The 15,383-nt window shown below is 39.0% G+C and overlaps 1 protein-coding gene across 2 annotated transcripts in view; it reads right to left on the bottom strand.

The window, feature by feature from the left end:
- The window catches only part of CRIM1 (cysteine rich transmembrane BMP regulator 1), a 172,382-nt gene that overhangs the window by 33,690 nt on the left and 123,309 nt on the right, over positions 1 to 15,383 (bottom strand). For both annotated transcript variants that reach the window (XM_057389777.1, XM_057389778.1), the window contains one exon: positions 1,964 to 2,092. In XM_057389777.1, the coding sequence (XP_057245760.1) occupies positions 1,964 to 2,092 (129 nt within the window). The remainder of the gene's footprint in view (positions 1 to 1,963; positions 2,093 to 15,383) is intronic.

Raw genomic sequence — 15,383 nt, 5'->3', positions numbered from 1 at the left:
ATGAGCCGACATGAGCTAAAGATAAACATGTGCTGACATCCTTAAGAGAGCCAAGATGCAACTGAACGGGTTTGGACATCAAAGTACACCGGATCTCAAAACACAGAGAGCTTGCACAGTACGTTTGCAGCATATTTGACCTAAGACTCCTCTTTTCTCATTTCTCACACACTCATTTGTCCAAAGCCTTACAAGCAACAGATATTACTTGACAGAAAAATCYAATTTCTGTCATTTTGATTAATAACCACCAAATGATAAAGATTTCCAAGCTGTTATTTTTCTTCACGTCCTTAGAAAATAAAGGTCTCCTCCTTCTAAATGACTGAAATTTTAAAGCAATCTACTAGTCACATTATTTAACTGAAAAAAGATGACAAATTATACTATTAAGTTTGCTCCAGACAGTTTGCGACTGCTACTACAGTAAAATGAACATAATTTCRAGCAAATCTGGCAAGAGAAAAATTCCCCTGAATAGGTTCTTATGCACTATTTAATCAGAAATACTTCAAGCAAGAATATTCTGAGATGTATCCTTGTGCAATTTGATAACTCAGAAGAAAAGAAACCATCCTTTGGAGTGATGTGTCTCCAATGCACCACACTGGAGCGAAGGACTGCATGCACAGGCATAGATGATGAAATCTGCCAAGTATGTCCATCTTCTTGTTTGTRTCAAACTCCCCAGTCAATTTAATAATAATAGAAGGAGAAGGAAAATCCAATTACAATGTTTAAAGCAGACCTTAACATTTCYAATATTTTCCTCAGGAAAACTAAGYAAGTAAAGTATGCGATAGCTTGGATGTAACTTAAGGAAAATCATCGTGCCATGAATACAACTTGCAATCAAAGGTATTATTTCTGTATTGCCATGATAAGGTTATGTTTTGTCATATATTTTTGTTAAAATGTCCTCTCCAACCTTAATTCAATCCTMAAACTCTTTAGTTTGTACTTATGAAGAGTTTTATTTTGACCATTTCTACCTGGGACCCCTACAATAGTCACATTGGTTTAGAAAGTGGCTGAGAATGGGTGGACTGAAAGCAAAAGGAAAGGAATGGAGCAATACCTTAGTTGTGAAAGCCTTAGAGGCTGCAAGAAAGCTGAAAAACTAAAATCACATTACAAAGAGAGTTTAAACCCACTGCTAGGTTGGGCTGGCAGCCACAGTGATGCATCCTGCAGCTGGGACTAGTACTCCACAGGTGTCCTTCGTTGGCCAATTCCAAAAACCAACCTGATATTGCCTTATATTTCATCTGCAAACACTGAAGTCTCAAGGAAACACATACAGAAAATATGATTTTCTTGATACACACAAAGTTCTCACAAGGCACTTTTCTTTGGGAAGAAATAGATGTTAAAGCTTGCATAAATGCTAACTAAAATAACATATATGTATGTAAAAATAAATATAAGAATACATAGAAATAAACATTAATATGGATATAAGATTACATAGAAATAAACATTAATATGGATATAGTCGTATATATACAAACATCCACTCCCAAGCATATAATTTTCAAACATTTATCCTCAAAATCGAAATTTTGACAAAGAAAGCTAAGATTAAAATTGTCTGTTTAGSCATAGGAATTTCTGAAGTGCAGAAACCTAGATTAAATTTTAAAATTCTTTAAACAGAGGAAAATGAATGTGGAATTCTGATAACACTTCTCAAACTCTATGTGAATATTAGATCCCAAATTATTACCTTTTCTAGTCAGCTGTTAAATGTTTACCTCTAAACAAATATTTTACATTTTCGGCCAAACACATTTTAAGAAAGCAAGCAATGCCAGATATAGGGAAGCTGTTCTTTAAAGATGAACAACTACAAAGCATGCATGTACTAACACAACTTATAATCAACATTATGAATGGAAAAAACAGCATTTTCACATACAGTTTGATATAAAAGGTAGAAGTCATTGTATTTTTGCATACTCACTAGTTTTGCACTGACAAATGCGACAACCATTTTGGTCCAGTTTGAAGCTATAGATACAGTCTTTTTCRGTCAAAGTGCAGTTCACCAAAACCTCACAGGTGGGTGGACCTATTGTGATATACGTTGGTTCTGGGGATAAGAAAAAGTAATACAAATAAATATAGGATTCTTGAAKTAAGTTCAGAAAAATTAATACACAACATAATAGAAAAGAGAGTAATTTTAATTAATTTTGTTTCTGATTAATATCCATGGTACTTTATAAACAATCAAAGAAACAGACTTTGTTTCCAAGTGATGTGCACTCAACAAAAACAGTATGAAGCTGCACAAAATTTTTGAAGTATTGAAAAAGAAAAACATACTACATGTTTTTTTTTGGTTCACTACAAAATCAGCTGTCCTGCAAATACAGTTTGAAACTGAGTGCAAAATATTTATTTTGCCCAYTTTTCTCCAGAAGTATTTCATCAAAACTTCATGCAGATTTTTTTGCTTTAGAAACTGAAGAGAGCTTTCTCTAAAGCTGAATTGATTGATACTACCAAGCTGCCCATCAAACACATAGCTCAGTAGTCAAATCACTCTYTGAGTGAATAACAACATCTCTGCTGGCATTTATAGCAGAAGAGACTCTGAATACCAAAAAGAAATGTAGGATGCGCTGCATGCGAAAGATCTGAGGAAAGCATTTAACATGTCTATTCATTGAAAACATCGCTTATTACAGAATACTTGCAGTCTCAGATTRAGCTTTCTGAAGTTGAGGAGGTTATTGCTGAGGTTATTGCAAGTTATTTATCAACAGTACAATACTTTCTGAAACCACTAAAATWCGCTGGAGTATTSTCCTGGTTTTACTYGGTCTGATTTTTGGTGGTGGGGGGATGGGACCAAGAAACCACAAAGATGGCTTCTTTGACCGAAGAAGCTTTCTCCTTCTTCAGCAAAAAGAGCTCTGCYCCCTGTGTTTTAGAACTAATCCATTGTGGCTCTGAGGTTGATGGACAGGCTGCTGGTCAGGTCTGGGCCAATTGCACAGGCTAGTTACACCTCTGTGGTGACATATGGTCTTGTACTTAAGAAGAGTTCAAAACAGGATAGAGCATGGCCACCATTTAGTTTTTAGGTTGTCAGTATCATCAGGGGAAGACAGAGGAGGAGGATGAGGAGATGTAAGAAAAAATGGAGACCCAAGATCATAGTGAGAAGGAGAGAGGTGCTGTGCTGTTGCTGTGGTGCTCGAACATGGAGAAAACAAGCTGTTCTGGAAAGGACTATTTCTGCAATGGGAGACCTGTATAGAAAAGAGAGCAACCTTGCTCTGAGAAAAAACTGGCCTTTGAGGACTGGATGCGCAGAAGAAATTGTGTTCTGTGGCGGGGARGAGGTGCCCTCCCCGCCCCACGTCTGAAGCAAGTGGATGCTTAGAAGGAGCTGTGTTCTGACAGGAGATTTGTGATTGTGGCCTTACGCCGCATATATAACGCAGTCGGCCTTGGAGAACTGTTTTCCTTTCTCCCATGAGGTAAAGAAAAGAATCCCATGCCATCAGCAGTTATACACTGGGAAAAGAACTTCCACAGTTCTTTCTTGGGAAAAAGAACTTCCACACTTTCTTGGGAAAAGAACTTCCACAGTTTGGAGCTGTAAGGACTCTTCTCCTGTGATGCTGGACAATAACCGTAATGAGTAGTTTGATCTATGTTAAAACTTTCATCCCTGCCCCACTTTGCATCTGGGAAGGCATGGGAGGAGTGGAGAGGGACAACTTGGAAGAGAGCCAGGTTTCCAGAATAAATAACAGGTGTTTTAAAATGTCCGTTTTTTATTTTTTTCTCCTTGTAAATTTTTCCCTATCTTTGTTCCCCTCCCTGGTGCGGTAGTATTCTTAGTAGTTTTTAGCAATAAATCTATTTTGCAACTTAAGTTATTCAGCCTGTCTGACCATTTTCTGGAGCATATATGTATCTTTCTCTCAATTATGTTATGTTACCTAAAAAGCCATAAATTTTAGTGTTAATTGGGCTTTTGCTCTCCCTTCTGCCTCTYTGGTGGTGGGGAGGAGGGAACTTCGTTGGGTGCTTTGGCTTTTGGCCCAGTTCAAATCATGACAAGTATGAAATTTGCTTTGATACATATGGTAGACAGAAATATTAACGGGCTCTAGTATATCAAGTTATTAGAATAAAACAAAACCCAGAGACTTATGGAAGTAAGAAGAAACCTCAAAATGACCAACATAAAACAGGATACAGAAGGAATATTCTTGAATAACTTTTTGCTGTCTGAGACTAATTTTCGCTATCTTCTGCTCTTCATAGAACTCAGGTACTGAAGAACCAATGCATTCATAGTTATGAGCACTATTAACATTATACAAAATACTCAGGGAACTAAAATTGCATGACTTAAGGAGCTGTGAGCTTTCATTTCAGTGCTTCAACTGTTTAAGTGTACTCTGTTTCTCCATCTCAAGAAATGAAGATTTAAAAGAAATTAGGTTTAAAAAGCCTCCCATCCTTAAATTGATAAATTGTGAAAATATGGAGAAATTGTATGGACTGGAGGTGGCCACATCTTGCTATCTTTCATCCTCAGACCACAGATTTTGCCATTTTACTTACAGACAGCTAGTCTTTACTTTCAGAGWATGGGTAAAATATTACTCAATGTAGATTAAGTTGTTAGAAGTATATGGAGTTACACGAAATACTGATTTCTGTGCCTATTGRCTCCATTCCAGCAGGCAGCTTTTGCACCCATGCTTTCCAGTCAAGTGAAAATTATTCTATTACAAGAATGAACTTTTCTGCTTTCATTGTCTTTTACAATTTTCAGCTTTCATAGCTTCTCCCCAGCCTTGCTCTTCCCAGCACAACAGTTTATACAGCCAATGCGCATTTTTAATCCTTTTAAAATTAGGTCAGCAAAGTAGAGTTTGGAATGAAAAAACTGCATGAAAGACACTACAATTGAGTTAGATAACTTCAAACTTATCTCAGAGGACATGGTTCAGATCATGCAATTGCTGAGTAACATTCAAATTCTGTTGCTTGTATAACTTCTAGTAGTAAAGTAGCATCCCATTTAAAAAATATAAAACAGCACCAACAGCTTTGTTCATATACAAACTGGAAATCTATATAATGGCACCCATGTCTCTCTTGATCCCTCAAATATCTTATTTAAATTAAAATTTTACATTCTTGGTTTTTTGGTTTTTTTTTTTTTTTTTTTTTTTTTTTTTTTTTTTTTTTTTTTTTTTTAATACAAATTACTAGGCTGGAGGTCAAAGGATGGGTTTCTATCAATTCATTTCACAGCTCTGAGTCTGCATGTGTAGTGTAGAAGAGTAGCCATAATAAGCAAAGTATTTTAAAATCCATGGATTTCCAAACTTGACACCTTTTAGTCTCAGTGAATTCTTTGATTTGTTTTAAAATTCATTCAGTAAAGTATCTGACTAAATCACATTCATGTCTAACACTTAATATTTGCAACCTCGCCAAACCATTAGTTTAGGAATCATGAACATATTGCTATATACCAATATATACCAATAATATGATATACTCCATTAATTAATTCTGGCTTCGACCTTTGAGAATATAAACTAGTTTTGAACAATCAACAAAACTGATTTTTAGCATCACTTGATTCTCTAACCAAAATATCCTAAACATGCAAAAGACCAGAATGCAAGAGCTGCCCTGAAGCTACATTCAGGCTACTGGTCAGCCACCACAAATCCCACATTTCAAATGACAAAAAGGCCAAAGCAGTGCTTATACACACACGTAGTTAAAACCACTACAAATCACAGGAATCATTACTGCTGCCCAGAGCAAAGGTCACGGACAGCAACACAAGCTGGAGAACTGAAAGAGACTGCAGCTGTACCATCTGACTGCAAATGTGAGGTAAAACACATCAATAAAAAAAGCCCACAAAACCCTACTGAAACTTAAGATGCAGGTTAGTTAGTATTCACTGATCCACTTGGGTAAACTAAAGCAAGAGAGAAAGAGAGTTGYGTTTTAGTCTCCATCACTGAAGTTCACCCCTCAAGACATCTTCTTTGTAATTGCAGGTATAACTTAATACCTAGAAAAAACAGCATACATATTAATAATTTTTATACGTTTATTTATTTATTTAATAATTTTTGGTGACGTTGCAAAACCAAACCTTGGTGTTTTGATGCTTCCTTGCTTTGGACACATTGATACAATTTTTATTGCCTTGATACATCCAGTAATATGGTATTTCTTATAATGGATGAAATAAAACTGCTGTCATATTAATTTGAAAAGTTTTTGTTTGTCCTCCATTCACTGTGCTTTATTATTGTTACCTTCCACTTTTGGGCCCGCTTTCAGCAACCTCAGTGTTTCCAGTCAAGCTTACAAATCTGTTTCTTTCTCTCTCCTCTCCCTAAAGGTAAGCCCTGAGATACAGTAATTTTATATGCATGCCTGCTTCTCAATGAGCTGCAAGTRGAGGACAAAAGAAATAATTTCATTCCCTACCCCCACATGTGCAAAAATGCAGCCAGGAAAAAAAAATTCAGGCCTTTTCACTTCACTAGACAAGACTCAACAAATAAAGCCAGATCTGCTCTGCCAGACTTGTGGCTATTTGAATAGCCAAGCAGTAGCTAAGCTTGAAAAAGCATGTACAACCACGCCATCTGAACTGGGCTTTCACTGCTGCTCTGGGTAGAAATGGCAGAAGAAAGATCCARTGCACAAATGCACAGACAATGGGTGGGAAAAACGGGTGCTGTTTCTGCCTGTGTGCTCTACCAACAATACAACTATACCACAGAAAGAARGAGAGAAGAAAATAAAGAGAAGGTGATTGAAGGGAGTCTGGTTGAAAACAATGGGTTATTTAATAGAGCACAGATTTTGCTGATGTCAAGTGGTTATGCAGATTCCTATTAGAACACTATGCTTCCATATAGCCTCTCTGATCCTGAAACTTTCTATGCTGAATTTTAGGGCATACGATTATTAAATTGCCTGTTGTGAGGTTGATAAAATTATTCAAATTAATTTTTTACAATGCCATTTACTTAAAAACAACTTCAACAATTTTAAAATCCATAGCAGATTTCAGCTTCTGGAGAACCATCAGTCTGACTAGTCCACTGAAAAATCCTGCAATATGGGATCAAATCATTAATCTCATTCATTCCAGCTTGAAATCAAACTGCATTCATAGTAAAAGAAGAGAAGATGGTGACATTCAAGTCATGCCTGGAGCTGGCTTTGTCCTTAAGGACATTAACAATACCAACACAAAAACTGGTTGTCAAAAACCAAAAAAAAAAGTAAAGTTATTAAGGTGGAATAGTATTTTTACTGTTTTTTAAAAATCTAGAATACTTTTGTAATATGAGCAAAATCAATCCCCAGGACCCTCTTTTTTGATTTCTGAGACCTCCCRCTTCTCTTGAGTGAAGTGACACAGCTTGTAGTACAAAGAGTAGACATTTTCTTGTTCACAATTATTCTTGTGAACTATTACATATATATACAGAATGATCAATCAGGTCTAGAACTGTGTCTTATATTTGTTATACTTAGATGAGTATTGAGGTTCTAAGATGCTGCTCATATATTCAGTCACGGACAGAAATTGAAGCACCTATGTTTCAGTGAGATCAGGGTTTCTCAGGATTAGAATTTTATGATATACAAAGTTTAATAAATTAAAATTATTTTAAAAAGAAGAGAAAGGAAACTGAAGTACACCACTGATTGCTGAAGCCCTAGAAAACAAATAAAACAAAGAAAAAATATCAGRGACAATTTATTGCAATTTTGTTAACTTCTGCTGTTTATCACCATGTTAAAAACAAAGACCACTGAAGATTTCATCCTGATTATATAAATTATATAAAAGAGAACAAACTAACTAACTAACCAGAACCGTTTTTAAGGGTGGAACCAGAATGAAAAACTATACCCACCTTCCTATCATATTCTTAGTTGTTCAAAATCTGAACTCCAGCCATAGAATTTGTATCAGAAAGCAAAGAGGGATAACACTGAACTGCTCTATTGCAAAGCCAAATATAATACAAGAGATCCAAAAGTCCAAGTTTGGGTTGTGTGAAGGACAAGAGGGACCTGCACCAGCAGGARCAGAGCCTGCAGGTACAAGGAAGTGATGCTTTCCCACCATTTAAGCCTTGGAAGCCACCAGCTGGAATGGTGTCCAGCTTTGGGCTCCTCAGTAGCAGAGGGAGCAGGTGGCAGATGAGGACAGGCTGATAAAAGCAGCCTGGGGAGGAGGGTCAGGGCCATCCTACTGCTCTGCACCACTCCTTAAATGGAGGGTACAAAGACCACTGGCTAACCTTGGGAGGTGGCTCCAGGATGAGGGGTGAAATGGGAAACTACAACTTAATAGAAGTTGTTTTGATCTTTCTTTTGACCTGTGGGTCATCAGGCTACAACATGGTCATAGAGACTCGTGTGATCTCCATCCTTCAAAATACTCAAAACTCAATTGGGAAAGGCCTTGATATCCTTCAGTCACTGGACCTGCTGTGAACGGGAAATAGGACTAGAAAAATCTCTGGTTATTCTTTCCAACTTGCTTGACTCCATGAATTTCACTTTCACATAAACCAGGACATTTCCAGTCAGAGCAGCAACATCCTTAATGAAACCTAATCAAAGAACTGAAATTGAAAGACAAACATTCCAATTTCTGATTATTTCTACACATTTTTGCCAAGTACTGATTACCTTCCTTTTCCAAAATAAGTACATGTTTGTCTAACACTATCTCTCTGAATCTACTTCATGACTTACAAACTAGCTTTTTGATTCAGGAAGCAAAATTTCTTCCAGGTGTTTAAAAGAGCCATTCTCAGTTAAGAAATCTTTAGTAACAGCCACAACCAGCTTTAATCAGTTTCATTTTTTTTGTTCTCCTTTAAGTTAATACACGACTTAAAGGCTTCAACGCTTGACAAGGTATTATTATTACATGAAAAACAACCTCTTTGCTTTGTTTCATTTGGAATGCAAAACCTCCAAAAAGGTTTCGTTTCACACTTTCAGTAATATCATCTGAGGGAAATACCTACTCCATGGTCTTACAAATTGGTTGTAAGTAGGGAGSCAATTACTGTATTCCAAGGTTTTTCCTCTGCACAACATTTCTTCTGAATAAGCTCAACAGAATAGAGTTCTAGCCCAACATCTCATTTGTTTTCATAAAATGAAAACCTCTTCTCGAGGGAAAAAGAAAGAAATGAATCAAAATCATGTTCTAAACAAGGGGAAAGACCTCTGACATGAATAATAAAGACCATGCCAGTGYTTGGGGAAAGTGAAATAGCTCCCTCTTCTGTAGTATTGTGAACACAGACTACACCTTTAAAAGAAGTAAAATGTTTTGATCCTACGAAACCAGTATCAACTGACTTGAAGAAATTCAGAATCAGTGCAACTAAGCATTTACCATTAAAAAAATTAAGGAAAAAAGCCCCTGTCACCAAACAATAGTCTAATTTTTTATCTTATGCTTTAAGTAATAACTGGCTCAAAACTGGGCCTGAAGGGTGTGCTGCTCAACAGCCTTTCATTCAGTCAGCATACTTGTTTAAATTTTGTCTACTGTCCAAAAAAGTTAACTGCAGCCTACTAAGCRGCAGCATGTGTGTTTACTTAAGCTTCCTGTAAAAACATTCATATCATTCCAAGAGTGACTAAATGTTTTCCATCCTCATAGTTTGCATTCCAGCCTTCCCCGCCCCTCCAGTTCATTACATGAAAAATATCAGCCCTGAGTCCTGGACTAAAGAATTTCCTTCCTGGGTTTGAAATACCTAATGCCTCACAGGAAATTTTTTCCCAGCATTTAGCTATCTGTGCCAATTATCAGGGTTCAACAATTCAGCACCACATAACAATTTATAAAATGATCGCAAGGACTTAGATGATATAATTTTCTGATGTCACAAGTAACTCTGAAAATATATTTATTAATACACCCGAACACATAGAAGGCTTTTTCAGTTTGGCAGCCTTTTGTCTCAAATTTTTTTCATACCATTAACCTGAAACTAGTAAAATATGCATTTTTCCTTGAAAGTAACTATTATAATCAAAGACTTTTTATTGCTGCAGAGTAAAGAAGCCTTCTATGAACTAAAGGTGCATGTGGGGGGGGGGGGGTGTATGTGTGTCTTTTTTGCAGTGATGCAATCAAAATACATACTTTCTACTCCCAAGATGAGAAGTTAAAACCTTTTGTCTGTTAGAATCAAATCTCAGGGGTTTTGGTTAAACAGGCATGTAGACTCTTCAGATAAATTTTAATGCCAGTGTAAGAATTTTTTTTTTTTTGACAATTTTAGGTTAAGTGAAACTAAGAAACAACCATCTTTGTTAAAGCAAAATCAATTAAGTCTATTAAGAAATGTCCAAATACATTAAGAAGACCATTCAGTTACTGTTATTAGGTGAGGATAAACACTAAATTAGTRTACATCTGGGGCCAATCTATGAATGCTGTAAGTGCTGAAAATAGGAGGATCCATGAGGTTGGATATCCTCTGACACACAATCATTAGGATTCTTTGGTTATTTATTCTTTCAGCAGTCTTCCACTGAATTCARTGATGAATCACTAAAAACCATGAAAATGTTATTTCATACTTGTGTAGCCTTCTGAATTTCACTGGCAGCAGTTTCATCATACCCTGGATGGTGTGGWTGAATAGGCTCAGATGCCCTCTCAGAACCACTGTACGAAATCATGATCTGGCAAACATAAGCCMAATTCTCTACACTGTGGTGTTTGCATCCCTTAATTGACTTTGATGCAAGGGCTGGCTGGGAGCTCCAGCACTGCTGCTGAACAATAACTTACATTTCACGCTCTGAGGAGGACTCTGGGCCCAAACCCCACGTCAGTGAACGCTGCTCACCACCACTGACTTCACTCTGAATGAATCAAGGTTCTTTTCACTGGACTCTGCTGCCTGTTTTTACTTAATAAAGTGTTAGACACGCKAAGGGAACTGAACTGAATTACATCTCAGCTAGAGTTTGGATTCCTTTATTGATGAAAATGTTAATTTCTTTTTGTGAAGATAAAGTGTCAGCCATAATGACAGCAAAGTACTGTGGGTCTTATTCATGAAAATCCTCTGAGGAGATTTTGGTTAACACTTAATTTCTCATTCACAGCTTATGCTGGCACCCTGCCACCTGTACCTGAGGGYGCTCTTGCAGAAGGACGTGCTGTGAGATAACCAATTACTGTGTATCAGCTTTCCCTATGAATGGCCTGAACCTCTGAGAGATGCAAGGGAATAGAAGTAACCACAGACTTTCCTAAGGGACATTTTTGGCACCAATGCCAGTGCTGAACACTTGTATTTAATATCTTGTCAAARAAAATTTAAGAAATTAGGTATTTTCATACTTTCCTAAGCAATATTTATGTCCTGTGAACACAGCTATTATTACAATTTGCAGATGGCTATCCACAGATGCAGATGGCCTGAGGCAAACATAGTTGTTTCTGTCACTCCAGCCCATTTAGCATTATTCACATGCTATTATATATTCAGATGATATATTCCCGCTTTTTTGGTAAAATTCATTAAAAATAGAATTGCTATTTCAACCACAGCAAAGTTACTTAGAAAGCAAAGTTGTTAGTCCAGCAAGAAGCAAGCAGCTCTGTAAGCAGCAATACTAACTGCAGCTGGCTGCCYATGGAGCTCCAATGGAACAGGAACCCAGACCATCCCTGATGAAGAACCTCTGAGCCAAAAGCAGTGTGAGAATATATCAAAATTTTGTAGTCCCTCGTGGCACTTGAAAAAAACACTTTCTCCCCTCTGCCTAGCTTTCTGTTTTAATCTGTAGAAATGTGAGCCCTTTGAGACTTCCTTGTGCTGCAAGAAGCCATTGGCTCTAAAAGCATGGGGAAAGCACAGAAGGCCAGCATGATTGCCTAAGCCTTGGCTCTTAGTGAAGGGAAGCCTAGAAAACAAAGAGAGAGAAAACAAACTAAAAGATTAAACAAACGAAGTAAAATCCCAGAGGGCCAGTATCATTACAGGAGCTATAGAAGCTATATGGAAGCATCCATGAGAAGCTTAAACTGATTCCTTGCACTGGATCCAGAGAAAGGAATGAGCCTGCTTTGCCCAGCTCTCACCAGAGAAAGGAGGTGCATGCCTTGAAAAGGTGTGCCAAATGAAGAGCTTGAGTTGGGGACAGGCCAGTGATGAAGAAAGGTCTTACCCTCCACAGTGTTTCAAGATGCCTCMGTCTCCAGCTTCCTGCTTTTTCTGTGGAATGGCTTTCTGCCTCTCTCCCTGTGGAAACAGCCACCTCAAAGTAGCCATTCCCCAGACTCATACATTGGGTTTTTAGTGATATGTCCCATGCATATAAATAAAATATAAATAAAATCACCTGGATTTGGTGTGCCCGGTAACTGGCAAGAAGTGACTCAGGTGGACATAGATATCTTGCCAAAAGGGTTTTGATCACTTTGATGTTTAGTTAAAAAAACCAAACCCAAACAATCCCTCTCCCCCAAGCCCCCAGCTATATTTTGAGCTACATATTGGGAAGCCACAGACATCACTTGCATAAACATTGAAAGCTACATGTGAATTACCATTACTGCTTTCAGTTATGTAAGCAATTTCCTGAGCAAACCCTATTTCAGTGAGGCTGAAAATGCAACTGCCGTGCCCTGAACACATCAAAAAGACAATCTTAGTCACAACATGCCACAGAAGGAATTTTGTTTTCCTCAACAACTTTCTGCCTTCCTCTAAATCCCATCTTCTCTTTTGTAATCCAAKGCCATTCTTTTTTGTATCATCTTTTTCTCTGCAACAACCTTTTAGGCACTTGAGGACTGCTATGTTCACATTCTGACTTCATAATTTTATTTTAAGYGGAACCAATCTAATTTATTCAGTCTGTCTTCCTAGGATATGTTTTGTAAATTTTGGACTGTGCTCATAGCTCTCCAATGCTTTCCAGCTTCCATCTTTTTCAGAGGAGCGATGTATAGAAAAGAACCAAGCACCTACTATGGCAGCCAGGGACATACCTACTCCCAGGAAGGAAAGCAGAAAYGGTTGCTCCAGGTCTTGCAAATTCTCTTCCTGATCCTAATTTCATTGTGGTGTTTTCCTTCTCAAGGCCCTGTTCATCCATGTTCAACATGTTCTTTCCCCTTAATCACCAAAATTTTCCTGGAAAGCTGCTATTTAACAATTACTCTGGTTTAGGACTGAGGTACCAACGTTCCACTAAGGGGGAACTGGGGGGGGGTCTGTTAAAACAGATGATCTAGGATGGGATTAAGCCAAACGAGGCAAATATTATATCTGAGAACCATTTATTRGTAATGAAAAGGGCATTGCCAACTAAAGAAGAAAACACAAGACAGAAAAGGAGGAAGGAAAAAGAATGGGTGGGGGGAGAGAGAGAGGAAGCAGGCATTGCCACCAAAGCTTTGGAGAGTGCCGTGGACATCCCCCTGGCAGGTGGTGGGTGCACGGTCCCTGCCAGGGGTACCTGCACAGCTCTTGGAGAGGCGATGAGCGGCTGGACACGAGGTGAGTGYRGACTGGGCAGGAGGTGCAGAASCCTGGACAGGGTTGSGGTGGCGGGCTGGATTGGTGACGCAGGGTTGGAGGCTCAAGCAGGAGCCTGGGTGAGAATAAGGCAGGTAGGGTGTTGGGCAGGGAGGCAGAACAGGCGCAGGCTAGAGCAGGTGAGGGAATGAAGTGGCAGGGCAGGATACAGGAGGTGGCCAGCAGCTGTCCAGCCAGCAAGAGGGAGAGTGAGCGAGCGAAGGCAAGCAGAGCCAGGACAAAAAAGATCCCAGCAGCTTGTGACACAGCTGCTTTTATCCCCTGTGGCTCCTCCCAAGGTCTGCTCACTGGCAGGGCACCATTGACCCAGCTGAACTGACTGCARTCCTTTGGTGGAGACCTTGTGCCWCCTGGTTGGAGAATCTCTGTGGAGGACACAGAGTCCTTGGTGGTCTCCTACTGACTGTCTGTTCTGTGTGAGATGTGAAATGGCTGTCAGACAGTCTCCCTAGAAACAGGGCTTTCCTCCATCTTCTTCTAGCTGCCTCCTACAAGTGGCACATGTGCAGCCCCTCCCCCACATTTAGTCAAACAATGTTGAGGCAAAAATCAAAATTACATTGGTTCCTCACAGTACAGCATGTTCTATTTCCCCTTGTTGAATTTGGTCAGCATCTTTCTGCCAATTCTCTGCTTTAAAACACATACGAATTCATATTCTGCCCTCCGAGACACTGGCTGTTCTTTATAGCTTTGGTGTCTATAGATAAAATAGATTTAGCTTTGATCTGAGCTAGTAAAAACATCAAACAGTTAGTAAAGATACCAGTGGAACTCAAGAGAGGCTGACCAGAGATTTGGAAACAAAATCCATATACAAACCCATTGTACTGGCACACCACATCAGTAAATGCCCCTTTTCTGCATGCACCTATCCCCCACATTCCTGTCTCTCCCTCCTCATCAATCTGCCCAGGGAACTTCCCCATAAAGCATCTCAAGCACCTCACTCAGCCTCCCCCTTCCAGCAGCAGCAGCAGCAAAGATTCAAGTGAGGAAAGCAGCATTACCATCTTCCCCAAGTCTAGTAAAGCCAAGGCAAGCATTCAGAAAATTACACATTTCACATCAATCTGGGCATCCAATCAACATGGGAAGGTGTACCGCACAGCACAGATATAGAATATACATTACAGATACACAGACAGCATGTTAGGAGGAATTGGGAAGGGTTTACTGTGGAGAACRGACACAAATAACTGCATGGCAACACAAATATCACAATTGCTACTTCTTGGTCTAATTTAGAAAAGTGTGAACAACKACTTTTATGTAACTTTAGTCTCTACAATCTTCACACGTGGTTTTCTCACTGCTGTAGTAAGAAYATCAGAATTTTCTTCATGAGGCAATGGGAATGTTCTGGTTTGGTCTGAATTTCCAGTATTCAAAGGCTGAATATATCTGTGTGCTGACATACTGTGCACATATTTCAAGAACCTTTGTACACAGGTAARAGAGACCAATCTGATTTTTGTTTATGCCTCAACATATGTTCTGTGCTGGGAGCTCTGTCCCTCAGGAGGTTTTGCCTGGCAGCCACTCATGGCACAGACAGCTTCCCCTGCTGCTCTGCAAGCGCCCTGCCCCCATTGCTGGTGGGGCAGATGCCCGGGAAAACAGCGCGCGGGAAAAACTCGCGGGAAATCACGCTATAGGAGGGCGAGGCATATAAAAGCAGAGAACAGTGACACAACGGGGACCATTTTCCTTTGGAGTTCTTGGAGGCAGTAGGGGCCCACCTGGAGGGTCACCTTG

Source organism: Malurus melanocephalus, unplaced genomic scaffold, assembly GCF_030028575.1.
Source record: "Malurus melanocephalus ecotype Western Australia unplaced genomic scaffold, MMel_1.1 scaffold_19, whole genome shotgun sequence".
NCBI classification, from domain to species: Eukaryota; Metazoa; Chordata; class Aves; order Passeriformes; family Maluridae; genus Malurus; species Malurus melanocephalus.
The sequence above is the reverse complement of the archived record's forward strand: the minus strand, read 5'-3'. Positions and strand labels throughout refer to the sequence as shown.